This window comes from Lissotriton helveticus, chromosome 9 (genome assembly GCF_964261635.1).
Source record: "Lissotriton helveticus chromosome 9, aLisHel1.1, whole genome shotgun sequence".
Lineage (NCBI taxonomy): Eukaryota > Metazoa > Chordata > Amphibia > Caudata > Salamandridae > Lissotriton > Lissotriton helveticus.
The window spans coordinates 960,001,943-960,020,626 of NC_136070.1; the positions used below are offsets into that span (position 1 = coordinate 960,001,943).

An 18,684-nucleotide genomic window follows, 5' to 3' on the forward strand; every position below is an offset into this window, starting at 1 on the left:
ACATTATACTACCACAGAACTAGGGACAACCTAAAAGGGACTTTTCAAATTCACAGGCACTGAAAGAGAGTCTTGGAGCCTACATCATCAGTCTCACTTAAAATATTTCCTCTCTCACAAATAAACTCAGATGGAAAATCAGTGTGACCTGCAAGCATTCATGGGCACGAAGGTCTCCAACTTCAGTTTGTTTCAATACTTACACTGTAAAACTGTAACATCCCAGAGTAGCCACACTCAGAGTTTGCATGTAAGCCATTCGATTCTGTAGAAGGCACCTCACCATTAAGCCTCTAGCTCAGACTTGAATGTTGGCTTACCCAATTTCCTTTGATTCTTGCAAAAACATGGGAAGAGGTTATACAATGTACTGGCTAGCATGAATTGGAAGTATGGGAAAGTACCATTTGTGGTTATATTTTACGCATTCCTCCCAAATAGTAAGTCGTCAAGTGTTTGATGGAAATGTAAGAATTATTTACACGTTTAGGAGGAATTCGTAAACAAAGCCCCACAATTACTTTACAAATTTAAAGACTAAATACTATGACCTAATTTAGAGCGAGCTTCTGATTAGTATTCCTTGCTTGGATAAGTGCACTTTGATTTCCAAAGTGAGAGGATCTTAACCCAATCCCAACTGAAACTCCAGAAAAGGATCTAAAAGTGCTGGTGCAAGGAATTAGAACTCTGACATGCACTTCCATTATCAACCTTAAGGTTTGCTTGCGGTCTAATATAACAGGTGCCCTCTTATTAAAAACATTTGTCCACAGCAGCCCCGTATTCCTACGGCATTTTTGCTTCTGCTATAATAAGAACTGCTCATATCCTTAGAAACATAATGCAGCAAGTAAACATGGGCAGCAGGTTGAAAAATGCTTCTGATTAAATTAACAAATGCTAAAAGCTTTGAAAGAAGAGGCAGGGGACTCACCTGGGTTGTAATCGCTTAACTGCAAATCCTCTATAGGTTTACCATCAGAAGTTCGGAATGAGTCAAGAATCTATAGAATGGAAAATGAACAAATATTGTGCTTGCCAATAAAAAGGTCTTCAGACAGAAAGACAAATTCACTTTAAATACGAAGAAAAAGAAATATAATTTAAGTGCTCAAAGCCAAAATGAATTGCCTCAGGTATTGCTCTGCAGCATACATACTACTGTAGCCTACAGTACATCAGAACTTTCGCCAGAATTTCCTGTCTAGGAATTGAAAGGTATTAAGCGGTTTGGTTTAAAGTTCCAAGAGAACAGCAACTACTATCGGTCCCTTAATCACTTGTGTTATGTACAGCTACTGTTATCCTGTACAACATTTCTGTTAATGCAATCGAGAAATACATAAATATGTTCAACAGAATCTATGAGTGCCAAAGAAAGAAAATTTACTTTCCTATAATTTTAGTTCTGCAACCTCTATAGTAGACAGCTTGGAAAACTGATGGAGCAACTTTAAGGAATCACACTCCCTCTGCGTTTCATCATACCCTGTCAGTAATAGGTCGGTTAGTTTTATGGAGAAGATAGCATCCTGGATAATATATAGAAACACACCCAGTAGAGGAGTATTGCTATTCCTAAGATCTAGTGGGAGCAACGTTTGTGTAAGTCCATATGAGAACTCACTAACAAACCACTGCTTGCTCTCCGAGCCAAATGGGAGGACGAACTTGAGCATCAATTACACAGACAGGGAGTGGGACAGGGCATTAGAGTTCCCAAGAAAGTGTCTAGGAATGCGAGCTTTAAAAACATACAGTATTACGTCCTAAATAGAGCGTATCAAACACCAGCACGCCTACAGCGATTCTACCAGGACACCCAATTTCACTGTCCCAGATGTCATTTACCAGACGCGCACTTCCGGCACATGTTCAGGAGCTGCCCCACCTTACAACTGTACTGGTCCGTAGTCCTCAAGACACTCAAGAACTCACAGGTCTCACAGATATTCACACGTGGGAGGCGGTCGCTCTCCGAATCTTCCGACGACCAAAAACTCACAAAGCATCTGTCCGCTTTGCGTCGCTGCAACGCTACTAGCAAAAAGTAGTATCGCCATGAACTGGCGAGCCACACTGGGCCCCCTGATAGAGGTGTGGGTGGGAGCAGTGTAGAAATGGGCAGAAGCAGAAGAAGAAACACCACAGGAGGATGAGGAGGTGAAAGGACTAGGAAAACATCCAATATCTATGGAATGGGACCTTTTATCCCACCAGTTGAAACAATTGCACACGCGTACCGACCCAAGCGCTTCTCAAAGCAACCCACCATACTCAGAATCACAAGCCTCACACGAGAGTACACGAGACACCGCTTCCACCACACCAAACATGTAATGCACAATAACGCCAAAACGTACTGCACCGTATACTACTATTAGCAACACTGTCCAATGATAGCCCGCAAAGAAAGCTGTGACGCATCTACAGGCTGTAGCTGACATGACCCAAAAACCCAGGACATATCCGAAGCACGCACACTGACCCCCCTCAAGGTACCCCCAGTTAGTTCTCCCCAGTTCCCCCGACATCACTTTACAGAAAGGACAACTGGACTGCAACAACAGATACCTCCTTTGAGTACAGGATGTATGTCCTATGGCTAAACAGCAATACTACTGTCGTCCAAATAAACACGAGATGTAATGTGATTTTATTGAAAAACTGGTGGGAGCAACGTTGTTCTCAATATCCAGAGCAGCTTTTCCCCATAAAAGCGTACAAAGTTCTGAGTGACGTAAGCTTAGCCTCAAACATAATGTCCAAAGTCTTCGGGCAGATTCAAATGCCCACACTGTGTGAGTGCAGGAGCCACTCCACTAAGTTCAATGATGGAAGTCTGGGATGAAGGATCTGACACTGAACATGTGTACACTTTCTGAATTGTAAGGCAGCCTCCTCTGTGGTCTCTCTGACAGATACAGGTCACAGATGAACCACCACTGAAGTGGTCAGTCAAAGAGCTATGATGATCATTCTGGATTTGCAAAAGGGCAGCCTGAAAATTGCTGCCAGAATCTGTCAAACATATATAAACATTGCTGGTGAGTCTCTCAAGAGGTATTGCCATTTGTCTCTGGTTCAGTACCTGAGAAGTCAAGCCTGGGCGTTTCTTGTTTACTGAATCTGTGAATAAGCCTAAATGAGGAAAACCAAAATTGCAATGAAGTCCTGCCATACTTCTTCGTGGAATATTTACTCATGATTTTCAGCATATGTACCTGTTGAATGTATATATGCCTCTACATAGTGCACAAAATGGGTGGCAGACAGAAGTATCTATACATTTCTTGCTATGAACCAATTTAAAAACAATCGAAGTTCCAGAAATTGAGGCCTGGAGTGTGTTCCACTTTGACTGTTTAAACAGTAGAATGTTGTTGTGTTGACTGTCTGTACAAGTAGGGAGATGATTTTGGATACTGGACGAAATTACTTGAAAACAAGAGGTGGACTGCTTTCAATTTCAGAAGTATGATGAGATCCATGTCACCTGCAATAAAAGGTGATTGGTGCGACGCTCTGTTCTACATAAAATAAATGTCACAATTCTGTGACAAGATATTTTGATGGAATGGTACATCCTTGAATAGCTTCGACGATGAGCATCACCAGGCAAACTACTAAATCACAGCCTGAAAGAGCGAATCAAGCTTCCCAAATGCCAAATACCAGCACCAATTACCCACCTGGAAATGCTTAATAAGCCTAGTGCACAAGTTACTACTTGTGTAACGATATATCTGTAAGAGACATTAGTTAGTGATAGATTCCTTACCTTAGAATATCCCCAGGCGTCAGACTGGATCCAGAAATTTTTGCGTAGCAATACCCCTGCGCGTCGGTAGGCGTCGTCCGCGGCTCCGCGTCCGTCGTCGGCAGCGCCGGAATGACGTCGGAGTACTTAGACGCCGCCCATGCGCGCTGACGTCAGTTCTGATACACAGCTTTTCCGCGCCAGATACGCAGAGCCATGATAGAACCAACACTGGTGCCAAGAAACTAGGGCCCTGAAAGGGGATGACCTTAACCCTAGATATCGGTTTGCAGAACGGGGAGGATGGGTGGGTCGGTAAGGAATCTATTACTAACTAATGTCTCTTACAGATATATCGTTACACAAGTAGTAACTTGTGCATCTGAAAGAGACACATTAGTGATAGATTCATAGCCTTAGAATAGATACCCCAGCAATACCAACCCCGGTGGTGGGTCTGCGAACCAATAATCGCACCAGAAAGTCCTGGAGGACAGAACAGCCAAAGAAGCCATCCCTCCGGACTTGGCTGTCCAGGCAGTAGTGTCTTGCAAACGTGTGCAGTGATGCCCACGTAGCTGCCTGACAGATGTCTTGTAAGGCAACCCAGGGCAGTTGTAGTCGCCGTGGCTTGGGTGGAATGAGCCCGTAATCCAAAAGGGGGCTCCTTTCTAGCCAAGGAGTAGCATGCCTGGATACACAAGATGATCCACCGGGAGATGGTCCTCTTCTGCACCGCTTTCCCCTTCTTATCGCCCACGTAACCAACAAAGAGTTGGTCATCCACCCGGAACTGGCGTGTGCGATCCAAGTAGAATGAGAGCGCACGTTTTGGGTCCAGACGGTGGAGCCCCTCTTCCTCTTTAGAGGGATGCGGAGGCGGAAAGAAGGTAGGCAATGTGATGGACTGCCCGATGTGGAAGGCTGAGACAACCTTGGGCAGAAAAGATGGCTTAGTACGCAACACAACCTTGTCCGGATGGACAGAAAGGAAAGGTGGAGTACAAGAAAGGGCCTGGAGCTCACTCACTCTCCTGGCAGAGGTGATGGCAACCAGGAAAGCAGTCTTCAGAGTTAGAAGGCGAAGAGGACAGTTGTGAAGTGGCTCAAAGGGAGCGCACATCAGGAAAGTAAGAACAAGGTTCAAGTCCCACTGGGGCATCACGAAGGGAACAGGAGGGAACATGTGTGTGATGCCCTTAAGAAATCTATTTACAATAGGGGACTTGAACAGAGAAGGCTGATCAGGTAGCCTTAAGAAGGCAGAAAGGGCAGAGAGGTAGCCCCTGACAGTGCCCAGAGCAGAGCCCTGCTGGGCAAGAGAAAGAAGGAAGAGGAGAACCTCAGAAAGGGGGGCAGAGAGTGGGTCCACAGCCTTTGCTGTGCACCATGCCACAAATCTGTTCCACCTGCAGGCGTATACCAACTTTGTGGAGGGACGCCTGGCTGCCAGAATGACATTACAGACTTCGGGAGGCAAGTCAAATGGCCTCAACTGTTGCCGCTCAATCTCCAAGCTTGTAGGTGGAGACTGGACAGGTTCGGGTGGAGGACCGTCCCCTGCTGCTGCGACAGAAGGTCCTCCCGAAGAGGCAGACGAATCTGGGGATCGACTGACATGCTGAGTAGCTCGGGATACCAGAATCTTCGTGCCCAGTCCGGAGCCACAAGGATAACCTGGGCCCGGTCGCGCCTGATCTTCTCAGCACTCTGGGAAGAAGTGGTATAGGCGGAAAGGCGTACAACAGACCGCAACTCCACTAGCGACGAAAAGCGTCTCCGAGCGAGTGCCGCTTTGGAAATTCCAACGCGCAGAACTGATGACATTGCGCGTTCTCTTCGGTGGCGAATAGATCTAACCAAGGCTCTCCCCACTGCTGAAAGAAAGATGCCTTGCGCCACGTCCGAGCTCAGACGCCATTCGTGATCCATCATGCACCGACAGCTGAGTTAGTCCGCCCTGGCGTTCAGGGAACCTGCCAGGTGTTGAACCACCAGAGTCACACCCTGATGTTCCAGCCACTGCCAGAGGCGCAGGGCCTCCTGGCATAGGGTCCACGACCCCATCCCGCCCTGCTTGTTGCAATACCACATGGCGGTGTTGTTGTCTGTGAACACCTGCACTACACTCCCCCGGACAGAGGGGAGGAATGCCTTCAGTGCAAGTCGGATCGCCCGCAGCTCCAGGAGGTTGATATGGAGCCGGGACTCCGCCAGAGGCCTCTGATCTCCGCCTCTCCCATGTGGCCCCCTAGCCCTGGAGGGATGCGTCCGTCACAACTACATGCTTCGGTTGGGGTAGGGAGAGGGATCTGCCGCTGACCTAATCGTGGTCCGTGAGCCACCACTGCAACTGTTTTGCAGTGCCCTCCGAGATCAAGACTTGGTCGGACAAGTTGCCCTGGATGCTGGGCCCACTGAAACTTCAGGTCCCACTGCAGAGCCCGCATCCGCCACCTGGCGCGATGCACCAGAAGGATGCAGGAGGCCATCAGCCACAGAAGCCGCAGCGACAACCTGACCGAGACTCAGGATAATGGCTGAAAGATCGGAATCATAGCCTGAATATCCCGAACCCGCTGTTCGGGAGGATAAACCCGAAACTGCGCCGAGTCTAGAACCGCTCCGATGAAGAGGAGCTTCTGAGAGGGACACAGGTGTGACTTCGGCACATTGATGGAGAACCCCAGCAGGTGCAGAAGGTCGGTCGTAGTCTGGAGGTGGCTGACGACTGTCTGGGACGAGACCGCCTTCAACAACCAGTCGTCTAGGTGGGGGAAGACTGAAACCCCATACCTGTGCAGATGAGCTGTGACCACCGCCATCACTTTCGTGAACACCCGTGGGGCGTTGGTAAGGCCGAAGGGGAGCACGGTAAACTGAAAGTGCTCGTGGCCTACCGTGAACCGCAGGTAACGCCGATGGGCCGGCAGGACGGGGATATGAAAATAAGCGTCCTGCAAGTCCAACGCTACCATCCAGTCTCCCGGGTCCAGGGCAGCTAGGACCTGAGCTAGTGTCAGCATCTTGAACTTCTCCTGCCGGAGGAAGCCGTTGACGTTCCGCAGGTCCAAGATAGCGCGGAGGCCCCCTTTGCCCTTTTTGGGTACCAAAAGTAGGGGGAGTAACAACCACACCGTACTTCTGGCCCAGGAACGCGCTCGATGGCCCCCTTGGCCAAGGGGGCTTTAACTTCCTCTCTGAGAAGTGCCAAGTGATCCCCCGACACACGGTGGTACTGCGGTGGAATGGCTGGAGGGGTCTCCTCAAAGGTGAGGGAGTAGCCCCTTCGGACGATTTGCAGCACCCACCTGTCCGATGTAACAGTCGCCAGTGGAGGTGGTGATGGTGAACCCTGCCCCCCACTGGCATCACATGGGCCTGAAAGCTCGGACTAGGAAGGTTTCAAGGCGGATGCTGCAGGGGCAGGTGTGGACTGGCCGCGCCGTTGTCCCCGACCGCAACCACAGCGGTTTCCACGGCCGCCACCGCGCTGGATGTTAGTCTGCGGTGCGTGGTTGGCAGCACGTGTGGGAGCGCCCCTTACTTGGCCACAAAAGGAGCGAAAGGCACCAGTTTGCTGGCGCAGGCCGAGAGGCCCAAGGACTTGGCCGTAGCCCTGGAGTCCTTAAAGCGCTCAAGCGCATGGTCTGCCTTGTCGCCAAAGAGGTGACGGCCATCAAACGGCATGTCCATAAGAGTGTTCTGGAAATCAGCCGAGAAGTTGGCGGACCTCAACCAGGCGTGGCGACGAATCGCCACCGTCGTTGCCATGGCTCTGCCCAGTGAGTCCGTGGTATCCAGCCCACACCGGATGGAGTACCGTGCCGCATCTCGACCCCCCCCCTCCGCAAGGGCTTGGGTGAGTTTAGTCCGGACCTCCTCCGGACATTGTGGCAGCACGTCCGCAACCGTGTCCCACAGAGAGTGGGTATAGCGGCCCAAGAGGCATGCGGTGTTGACTGACCGCAATCCCAAACTCAGGGATGAGAATACTTTCTTCCCGTACTGCTCATACCTCTTGGATTCCCGATCGGGGGGAGCCGTCGGGAACGCGGTCTGGGAGTTAGAGGCCTGGATGACCAGGCTCTCGGGGGTGGGGTGGGTGGACAGGAAAGCAGGGTCGCCCGGAGCCGGGCGGTGGCCTCTGGCCACGTTCCTATCTACAGGCTGACCTGTGGCGGGCCTGGACCAGGTGCCCAGAAGAACATCAGACAAGGCCTCATTAAACGGCAGCAGAGGCTCGGCCGAGCTACCTGCGGTTTAAGGACCTCAGTGAGGAGGTTAGACCTCCCGGCTGCGAGGGGGAGCTCAAGGTGTAAGGCCTTGGCTGCCCGCGTCAACACCACACTATAAGCAGCCCCCTCCTCCGTAGCCACGGTAGGAGGGGAGAAAAAAAACAGTGTCTGGCGAGGTATCCAGACCACTGGCGTCCCCTAGCTCACCTGATCAGTCCTGATAAGACTGGCACTCCCGTGCCAGAGGGTCTTCATACCCCTCCCAATCCCCCTCACCACTCATCTCCTGAGACTCCAGACCAAAGGATGGGCCGGGTCATAGAAATCGAAATCTCCCATCGTCGTCTGATATGGCGCCGAACGGCGCCGGTCCGGCGTCGGACCCGAATCGAGGGAGGGATCGGGGCGCCGCCCGAAGGCGGCGCCGGGGGCGACACGCTAGGGGCCGGCGCCGGCGAGGTCGTGAGGTCGACCGGCGGCGACCCGGATCCAGATCTTGCGGGAGCCGAGGCGCCGGGACCAAAGTCACCGGCGGCGGCGGGACCGAAGCACCCGACCCGCTGGGACTCCCAGTCGGGGCCGAAAAGCCTGAAGGCGCCGCGGAGCCCGACGGAGTTGTGAGCGACCTCATGGCCATGAGGAAGGCCTCGATCTCCTCCGAAGTCGCGTGCTGCCCAGGGACTGTCGGGTATGGAGCACGCCGCGACGCCCGGGGCTCCGGCGGAGCCGTGCCGGCAGTGTCGCCCGAACCCCCGGGCGCGTCGCGCGAGCGGCGGGTGGCGTCGGTAGAGCGATGACATCTCTTCGACTTCTTGTGCTTACCTGAGGAGCCTGAAGACGATGGACGACTCCCGTAGCTATGGTGGCTCCAACCCCGCGACCGGTCCCTCGACCTCCTCGCAGACCGGGACCCCGAGCGGCACGGGGCCGACTGACGGAGCTCGAGCCGCTTGCGAGACCGCTCCCGCCTAGCCTTAGACGTCAGGGATCGACAGTTGGAGCAGGCCTTGTCGTGGTGGTCGAGGCCTAGGCAATGAAGACACCAGCGATGGGGGTCGGTAACCGACATCAGTCGGTCGCAGTCGGCGCAGGGTTTGAACCCGGGCATCCCTACCGGCACCGTCGAAGTCTAACAGACTTCGAAGTAGATCAAAAATGATCGAAAAAGTTTAGTCAAAAATTGGCTAATGGTACAACTTTTTCCGGATCGGCGCTTGCTGGCGCGGAAAAAAGAAGAACTGACGTCAGCGTTCGAGGGCGGCGTCCAAGTACTCCGGCGACGCCATTCCGGCACCCACGACGGAGCCGCAGACGACGCCTATCGACGCACAAAGGTACTGCTACGCAAGTTTCCGGACCCAGTCTGACGCCTGGGGATATTCTAAGGTAAGGAATCTAATACTAACCTGTTTCTTTCAGATCTACTTTTATCTGGATTTCTGTGGAGTTTTTTTCTCGAGTTTCAGGTAGTCTTTCTCTGGTTTCTGGAAGTTGCTGACTGCAAGACAGGCATAGTCTTTCAGCAGGGTCATGGAAGCTGGAGATAGGCCGGTAGGGCTGTGGCCAAGTCAGTAGTCCTCTACGGGCTACGCAGCACGTCTTCTCCATCCTTCTTCTTAGGTCGCAGGTAACTAACTTCCATATCTCGGGAAGCCCCGTAAATAAAAAATGTGGGGGGCTTTATAGAGGAGTAGTAGGAAGAACCAATGGGCAAATTATCTGGAGCGACTCCCCTGCTACTGTGCCACCCTCCTGGGGGAGGGGGGGGGGGCATAGTCCTTGCCCTGATTGCAGGAGCCCCCTCATCTTCAATATGGAGGGGACTGAAAAGTGTTCTAAACTTTGCCTGCTCCACCTGAGGGGTGGAATTGACAATGATGGTTACACCTCCTAGCATTTGAGTATTCCCGCCGGTTTTCCCACCCAAAGTGAGGGTGCTAGCAGCAGAGGCTGGGGGTCGCATTACAAAGGCAGCAGGCCTTTGAAGCTTCCCCTTCGAGCACTGGCCCATCCTGAGGGAAGGTAGTGTCAATCTATGAATTCAATAAATCAATCAATCAGGGAATTGTGAAGAGCGCTACTCACCCATGAGGGTCTCAAGGCGCTGGGGGAGCTGCTCCAGAAGAGCTGCTCTGGGTCAGCCAAAGAGCCAGGTATTGGGGCTCTTCTTGAAGGTGTGCAGAGTGGGGGAACGTCTGATGTTGATCGGGAGCTCGTTCCAGGCCTTAGCCGTGATGTAGAAGGCTCCTCCATCCTGTAGGAGAGTAGGGTCTGCTATCCTATGGTCACCCCAAATTTTTGCTTTTTGCTTCACTGGTTTTCGACTTACTGAGGCTGTGGCCCTGCTAATCAGACCCCCAGCCTGCTATTCTCTCTCTAAATTAGTAATACATGTGCTATAGGTACATACCACAATTGGAAATTGACTCCTTGTCAGCCCCTGTACTATGCACTATAGGTGCTCAGGGCATAGGTGCCACCAAGGCCTACCAGGGGCTGCAGCATATCTTTTGCCACCCCTGGCTGGTTCTTAAATTGACACAACTGGCTGATCACTCAGCTGGGGCAAGATGGTGTAATCACCTCTTGCTTAGATATAGTATACCTATATCTAAACCTATATCTGGACACATATAAACCTGTGAGCCACTCCTATGGAAGGCCTTATCAATCCTGGAGGCAGAGTGCGTGGTTTAATGTGAGATGGAGCTCTAGCATGAGCTGACCCTGTCTGCAGCTGTCGGGAACAACTCCCTAAGCTGTTCCGGGATAATGCCATACCATATACTATTAAGTGCATGATAATCCTCGCGGTTATATGGCAACTTTGGTTTGGCTTTATCAAAACATGTCGTGTAAGGTGTCATACGATTTGGAATACTATCCCCTCGCCAGTCCTGGCTACGGGGATAGCATTCCACCCCTCTAGAGGGAGAAGGCATGTTACTTTACTGAAATGCGGTTGATTTTTAAAAGAGCCTCAGATCCACAAAATGGATGCTTCTGCCACAGACACGGGTCTGACCCCCTGCAGCTGACCGAAACTCAGCCAAGGAGGCCTGGACAAAGGGTTTCCTGTCGCAGGGAGGTGTCACACCCCCCCAGACAGGAGATAGTGGATTGTAGCAGGGAGGTTTGAAAGAAACCAGACACTGCTTGGGGAGCACAAGGCTGGCCCTTGCATAATCCGGCCAAACCGGTTCTGGGGCACACCAGCCCCCGTCCCAGCGCGGCCTGGATCAAAGGAAAGGGGTGTACCCACCCCCTTCCTGGGTCCCACCCATAGGAGGGGACCTAGCAGATAATCCAGCCCCCTAGATTGGTATGAGAATGGGAGCAGTGCCAATGCACTTCAGATTATCCTGATGAAACATAACAAACGAAACTGTGGACCCTTCGACATCCTACTCAACGTAGAAGACTGAAGAATCTCCCTTGTGGTCAAGGAGTGACCACCCTGTGCAAACAGGCACCATCCAGCACCTCAACGTCTGCTTTGTTGCAGTTCCCGCCGGAACTCGAGCGACAGAGATCGACGAGATCAAGCTTGCCTGCCTTCTTACAGCCCGATCCACAGTCCCTGCAGAGCTGAGACCCGTGGAGGCGACCGAAAGCGTGGGGCACGCCATCTTGAAAAGACCACGAGATGCTGACCGTGCAGCCCACGAGTGACCCTCGAAGCTGTACACCGGGGTTTGAGAAGCCCCAACCCTGAGCCACTCTTGCACCGAAGCTCATCCCTCTACACTCGACGAGTGCTGCGTGGGGCCCTTCTGCTTTCTTTGGCTCAACGCGTTGGCCCGGTCACTTGCCAGCTGGCTTGTGGCCCCTGTGCCGGCGAAAACCTAAATACGACTTGTGATTCTGGTTGCTCCAGATTTGCACCCGCTCCCCCTGAAAAGGAGTACCCACTCTGACCCTCCTGACCAGAGTGAGAAGCAATCTTCCAGTTTCGCATGGATTGCTTTTGCCAAGTGTTGTTTGCTCCAATCTTGAAGCCGACAGCGCCGACGGTGAGAGCATACGTGGGACAGCTCGTGACCCGCTCCTGGACGTCGCAGATGCCCCAGAGCCCACGTGGCAGCGGAGAGAAGCTCCTCGACAACCACCTGATTGCGCCCGACATTGCCTGGTTCCGTCCTGGTTCCACCCTGGTCATTGCTGAGTGACCCAGACTCTGTCCCCTCTGCTTTCAGGTACTTTTCTACTCTGATCCACCCTTGGATCACACCGGACACTTCTCCTTCACATCGCCTGCAGCATCTTCAGCTTCAAGCACCCAGAACCTGCGTGACGAAACCAGATGCCACTTTGACCCTATGCACCCGCTTCCTGTGGGTGAGGTAACATTGCAACGCCGGTGTTCCCACACTGGTACACACCTCTAGGGTCTGTGTCTAAAGTTTTGTCCTTCTAGGTTCATCGGAAGTATCCTAAAACTCTATTTGTGTAACTTTTACGCACCATTGACTTAACATTGGTGCATGCGTGTGCTTTAAGCACTGCACCCGAATCCCGCAGGCTTTTCCCGACTTCAGCATTGCTTGTCCCGACTGCTCCCAGCGATTCCCTAGGCCCTAGGCCTAACCACTGTTCGATTGGTATCTCTTATACCACTTGTTTAGTATATGGTCTGAGTGGCCACCCGCCCTCATCCATAATTGTGCAACTTTGTATGTTATACTGTGCTTTTGATTTAACGCTTGTGCCCCTTTGTTCATAAAGAGTACTGGGGATTATTTTTAGGAATAAACACATATATTTTTATAATATATACTTGTGTGGTGTCCTTTCATTTGATATTCCAGGACTGTGATTGGTAAAACAGCTCGCTTAACACGACCTCTTGAGTTTAGCCTTTAAGGCTGCTTAGTCTATGCTACCATTAAGATAGCTTGTCTACAAGGTTGACTTACAACCAGACACCATAAGGGATAGTTTGGACTGATACAAGGTGGTTCCAGAATTGGAAACATCATATATCAGGCCAACTTCTCACACATCCACTCTGGTTCTATGACTGCACAGGGTTTCTGCAAGGTCAGAGGAGCGGAATTTTCTCCTGGGTACGTGGAAGGAGACTCTTTCGTTGAGGTATTTGGGTCCGGTGTTGTGGAGGGATTTGTAGGCATGGGCGAGTAGCTTAAAAATTATTCTCTTCTCAGCGGGGAGCCAGTGGTGGTCTTGCAGGTGTTGGGTAATATGTTCATGTCGTGGGATGCAGAGGATGAGTCTGGCCATGGTGTTCTGGATGGTCTGGAGTTTGCGTAACAGGGATTTGTTGATTCCAGCGTAGAGGGTGTTTCCGTAGTCCAATCTGCTTGTAATGTGTGCGTGGGTGACTGTCTTTCTGGATTCAGGGGGGGATCCATTTGAAGGTCTTGCCAATGATGCGGAGGGTGTTGAAGCAGGTGGAGGCGACGGCGTTGATTTGGCAGGTCATGGTGAGGGAGGAGTTGAAAATTATGCCGAGGTTCCAGGCATGGTCCCGGTTGGGTGTGGATTGCCAGGGGCAGTGGGCCACCAAGCTGAGGGGGTGGGTCAGAGGACGGGGACTTCTCAGAGTTAAACTTGACAGCTCCTGCTCATCCACAATGCGACGTCTTTCATTCCTTCCTGGAAGCGGAGTGTGGTAGCATCTGGTTCCTTCGTGACGGAGAGGATGGGCTGGGTGTCGTCGGCGTAGGATACTATGCGGAGTCCATGCTGTCTGACGATGGCGGCGAGGGGGGCCAGGTATATGTTGAAGAGCGCGGGACTGAGCGACGATCCTTGGGGAACTCCGCAGTTGATCTCTGTGGGTTTAGAGAGGAAGGGCTAGAGTCTGACCCCTTTGGTTCTGCCGGCGAGGAAGGAGCGGAGCCAGTCGATGGCGGTTCCCTGTATGCCGGCGTTGTGGAGTCTGGCTGTGAGAGAGAGGAGTGAGAAGGTGTTGAAGGCTGCGGAGAGGTCGAGTAGGATGAGGGCCGCAGTGTGGCCTTTTTCGAGGAGCATGCAGATGTCGTCTGTGGAGATGAGGAAGAAAACAAGTTACTTACCAGTAACTTTGGTTCCCCAGTATTGGTAACTTTCATAGATTCCCATGCTTTGTATCATTCCTCGTCGACGGAATGGGAGCCTCGGTAGTATCACAACCACAGAAACAAAAGAGAAAAATAGGCCTAGGCCTCATCTCATTTTGTATCCTATCACCCTCTTTGTGTAACAGAGACCAAACTTTTGGCAGGACCAATCAGAGCAGCCTCACCCCATAGAACCTTCCTGAGAGAGCTCAGAGCCTCAGATTTTCGTAGCCGTTGTGCAAACCGCCACTATCTCTGTCAAAAGACTGAGCTTTCCCAGGGGAGGAGGGTGGGCGCATGGGAATCTATGAAAGTTACCAATACTGGGGAACCAAAGTTACAGGTAAGTAACTTGTTTTCTTGCCCCAGTATTGGAACTTTCATAGATTCCCATGCTTTGTATCAGAGTAGCTAGCAGTAAATTACCCAGAACACATTTTGTAGATACGTGGCATCACATAACCATATAGCAATACTTATAGCATAGCAAAACAAGAAACAAAATGTGCTCACCAGGATGGAGGGATTGGAGGGAAAGCTCACCTCTCAATGAAAAAGATTCCGCAGAACTGCTTGACCAACAGCCGCGTCGTCTCGTCCTGCAGACTCCAGGCAGTAGTGTTTCGTGAAGGTATGAGTACTGCTCCACGTCGCTGCCCTGCATATGTCCTTAATGGCGACTCCAGAGAAAAGAGCCACAGACGATGCCACAGACCTTGTGGAATGTGCACGGACTTTTCTGTCCAGTGGCTTGCCCGCCTCCTGATGACAGAATTGAATCGCACTGGAGATCCAGCGGGAAATGCCACTCTCTGCCAAAGGAAACCCCTTCCGTGGTGCGCTGTAGGACACAAACAATTGGGATGATTTTCGAAAGGGTCGTGTGCGTTCTACGTAGAATTTCAAGCATCTTTGAACTTCCAAAGAATGTAATGTGCGTTCCGCAGGCGTAGAAGGGCGCAGAAAGAAAGACTTTAAAATCAAAGGTTCATTCAAGTGGAACTCAGACGGCACCTTCGGAATAAATTTCGGATTGGTGCGAAGGATAAGCACATCTTTTTTTAATTGAAGGAATGGATGCACTATGGAGAGGGCTTGAAGCTCACTAACTCTTCTCGCTGATGTTAGAGCCAAGAGGAGGGCAAGTTTCCAAGACAGGAATTTCAAGTCCGCCTTGTGCACCAGCTCAAATGGAGCTTTCATGAGTTGAGCCAGGACAAGATTGAGCTGCCAAACTGGCGGAGGAGGGCGAACTGGAGGATACATCCGAAACAAGCCTTTCAAGAATTGTTTAACAATCCTAGAGGACCATAAGGAAGGGCCTGAAGAACTGCGTCGAAACCTCGATATGGCTGCAAGATGTGCCTTCACAGACGAATGCGCCAACCCAGACTTAGCCAATGATAGTATATATGGCAAAAGTTGATGAGGCAGAGATTTGTAAGGATGGAGACCTTGTATTTGACACCACAGGCAAAATCTCTTCCATTTCGCCTTGTAAGTTTTATTAGTGCTTGGTGCTCGAGCCTGGGACAAAACTTCTCTACACTCTTTGGGGAGATTCAGATGACGGAACTCTCTGTGTTCAGGAGCCACGCTGTCAAGTGCAGCGATTTCGGATCCGGATGGAACACCTGCCCCGGATCCCTCGATAGTAGTGACGGAATTGGTCGCAAGCGAATTGGATGATCCTGGGAGAGCAGAAGGAGTTCTGTGTACCAAAATTGCCGGGGCCACACCGGTGCAATGAGAATCATCTTGCATGGTTCCGCCTTCATCTTCCTGAGTACTCGTGGGATGAGGGGAATTGGCGGAAAAGCGTAAAACAATGCGCCGTATTAGGCAATCGAAAGGGCGTTCCCCAGAGATCCCGGATGGTGAACTTTTCTTGCGTAAAACCGGCATTTGGCGTTCACCGGAGAGGCAAAGAGGTCGATGGTCGGTGTCCCCCAGACCGAGAACACACTCTCCAGAATGGACTGATTCAATTCCCATTCGTGATTCACCTCTGCCTGGCGACTCAGGGCATCCGCCGTGACATTGAGAGAACCTGCCAGGTGTTAGGCCTGCAAACTGATCCTGTGAAGAATCGCGTAATCCCAGATTCTCTGAGCTTCCTTGGACAGAGTTTGCGACCTCGTTCCTCCTTGCTTGTTGATGTAGTGCATGGCCGTCGTATTGTCCGTCCGGACCAGCACCGTTTGATTTTGTGGGAAGGAAAGCCTGCAAAGCCAACCAAACGGCCGCCAGCTCCAAAAAATTGATATGGCGCTGCTCTGGACACCAGTGCCCGCTGATTTGAAGCTCTCGGAGCACTGCTCCCCAGCCTTCCAAAGAGGCATCCGTGGTCATGATCAGGGGGGATGATGAAATTCTGAATGTCAGACCTTCTGCGATATTGTCTTTTACTAGCCACCACTCGCATGCCTCTCATTTCTGGCGTCACCAACACCTTGTCGTTGAATGACCCTTCTGCTTGCCACCATTGCCTGTCTAGCTCTTCCTGCAGAGGACACATTCGCAGCCTGCAATGCGGCATTAATGGTATGCAGGATGACATCGACCCGAGCAGGGACTTGTATTGTCGGACTGAAAGGCATTTCTTGTTGAGCACCTGGCGAGCCGAGACGATCAACTTTTGTTGACGTTCCTCCGAAGGACGAGCTGTGCATTGCGTCGTGTCCAAAATGGCCCCAAGGAACCTTGTGGATCTGGAGGGCTGTAGTACTGACTTGTGTTTGTTTAGCTGAAGGCCCAGGTGACTGAACAACTGAATGCACGTCGAAACAGCTTGAGAAGTTTCCTTGAAAGATGGAGCCTTGACGAGCCAGTCGTCCAAGTAAGGGAAAACCTCCAGGGATTGTTTTCGTAGAAAAGCTGCTACTGGTGCCAACACTTTGGTGAATACCCGTGGTGCAGACCGAAGGCCAAACGGAAGCACCTTGAATTGGAAATGGCTCTTGCCCACTGTGAAGCGCAGATATTGTGTGTGAGCTGGGTGTATCGGTATGTGGAAATACGCATCTTCTAAATCCAGAGACGCCAAATAGTCGCCTGGGTTCAAAAGAGGAAGAATTTCCTGGAGAGTGACCATCCTGAAAGAGAGTTTGATGAGATAAATGTTGAGCTCTCGTAGGTCTAGTATGGGGCGCCAAGTCTCTGCCGTCTTCCGAACCAGGAAGAACCTGGAATAAAAACCTCTGCCCCTCTGAGAGAGAGGTACCGGTTCTATTGCCCCCTTGATGAACAATTGGTTGGCGCCCGGAGCTCTCTTTGGAGGAAGATCTTAGAATTCCAACGTATGGCCACTCTGAACAATATTCAGGACACACTGGTCCGATGTTATACACTTCCAGCTGTTCAGACAAAAGGAGGGGAGGAACAGTAGGTAGAGCCAGGAGGCCGCTATTGCCTCTTGGCATTGTCGCATCCCCGACGGTTCTGACGCCCTCGCGGAGGTTGGCGAGAGAAAGACGCCAATTGTCCCTTCCGTTGATTCGAATACTGAGTCTTAAAAGACTGCAAGGAATATCTCTGTTGGGTGTTGCCTCTATACGAAGAGAAACCTCTGCCACGAGCGCCTTTAAATGGGACCTTACGGTAGTTGAGTGATCCCAAGGAATTCGCCGTGTCTGTATCCTTTTTTAGATTTTGCAGGGCATCATCAACATGCTTACCGAAAAGCATCTCTCCATCAAATGGGAGATCCAGGATCTTATTTTGGACCTCCTGACGAAACCAGGTGGCTCTCAACCAGCCCTGGCGACGTAGCACCGCTGACCCTGCTAAGGCCCGAAAAGCCGTGGAAGCTATATCCATAGCACAATCGATAACTTCAGAGGAGGATTTCTCTCCCTCCATCAGCACTCTTGGCCTCATCCCTTGTGGAGTCTGGTAGTTGTTCCACAAACGGTTCCATGTCACACCACATCTGACAATCGTATCTACCTAGAATGGCAAGAGCATTTGCTGCTCTAACAAGCAAGCTGGCCATGGAAGAAAACCTCCTCCCCACGTTATCCAGGCGCCTACCCTCCTTGCCCGGAGGCGTAATCAAAGGTGTTGACGGGTTTTTGGACTTGCTTTGGGCGGCCTGTGAGATCACCGAATCAGGCTTCGGCTGTCCAAGAAGACAAGCTGGACTGCCTTCTGGGGCCTTATACTTCTTTTCCAGTCTGGTGAGAACCGGAATAACAGTGGCTGGATTTTGCATGATCTTCATACCTTCCTCCCACACATGTTCAATTATGGGAATGGACTGGACAGATCTTCTGTATTGTTCCTTGAAGTCATAGAGGAAACATTCAGACTTCTCTCGTAATCGGCAGTCCAAACCTCTTTGACGCTCTCTCCATCAGGTTATGGAACCCCCTATATCAACTGGAGGGGAGATAGAAGTATCACGACCAGAGGCGTCTGGATCTTGTAGCCCACTGTCACCCTGATCCAAGTCTGGATCCTGCAATGGATCAGTCAAGGGATCCACCTGTACAGCCTCATCGTACGAAGAGGTATCCTGCTGGACAGTATTGGCTGGTTCGGGATCCGGTGTCGGGGAACGGACCATAGGTATTACCGGTGGTGGCATGAGGGGCACCACTGGCAAAGGAGGCAGACCGAT

At 51.4% G+C, this 18,684-nt stretch overlaps 1 protein-coding gene across 4 annotated transcripts in view; it reads right to left on the reverse strand.

The window, feature by feature from the left end:
• Window positions 1-18,684, reverse strand: part of LOC144782087 (RNA-binding protein 6-like) — a 1,028,143-nt gene that overhangs the window by 773,252 nt on the left and 236,207 nt on the right. For all 4 annotated transcript variants that reach the window (XM_078661245.1, XM_078661243.1, XM_078661244.1 and 1 more), the window contains one exon: window positions 938-1,007. In XM_078661245.1, coding sequence (XP_078517371.1) covers window positions 938-1,007 — 70 coding nt within the window. The remainder of the gene's footprint in view (window positions 1-937; window positions 1,008-18,684) is intronic.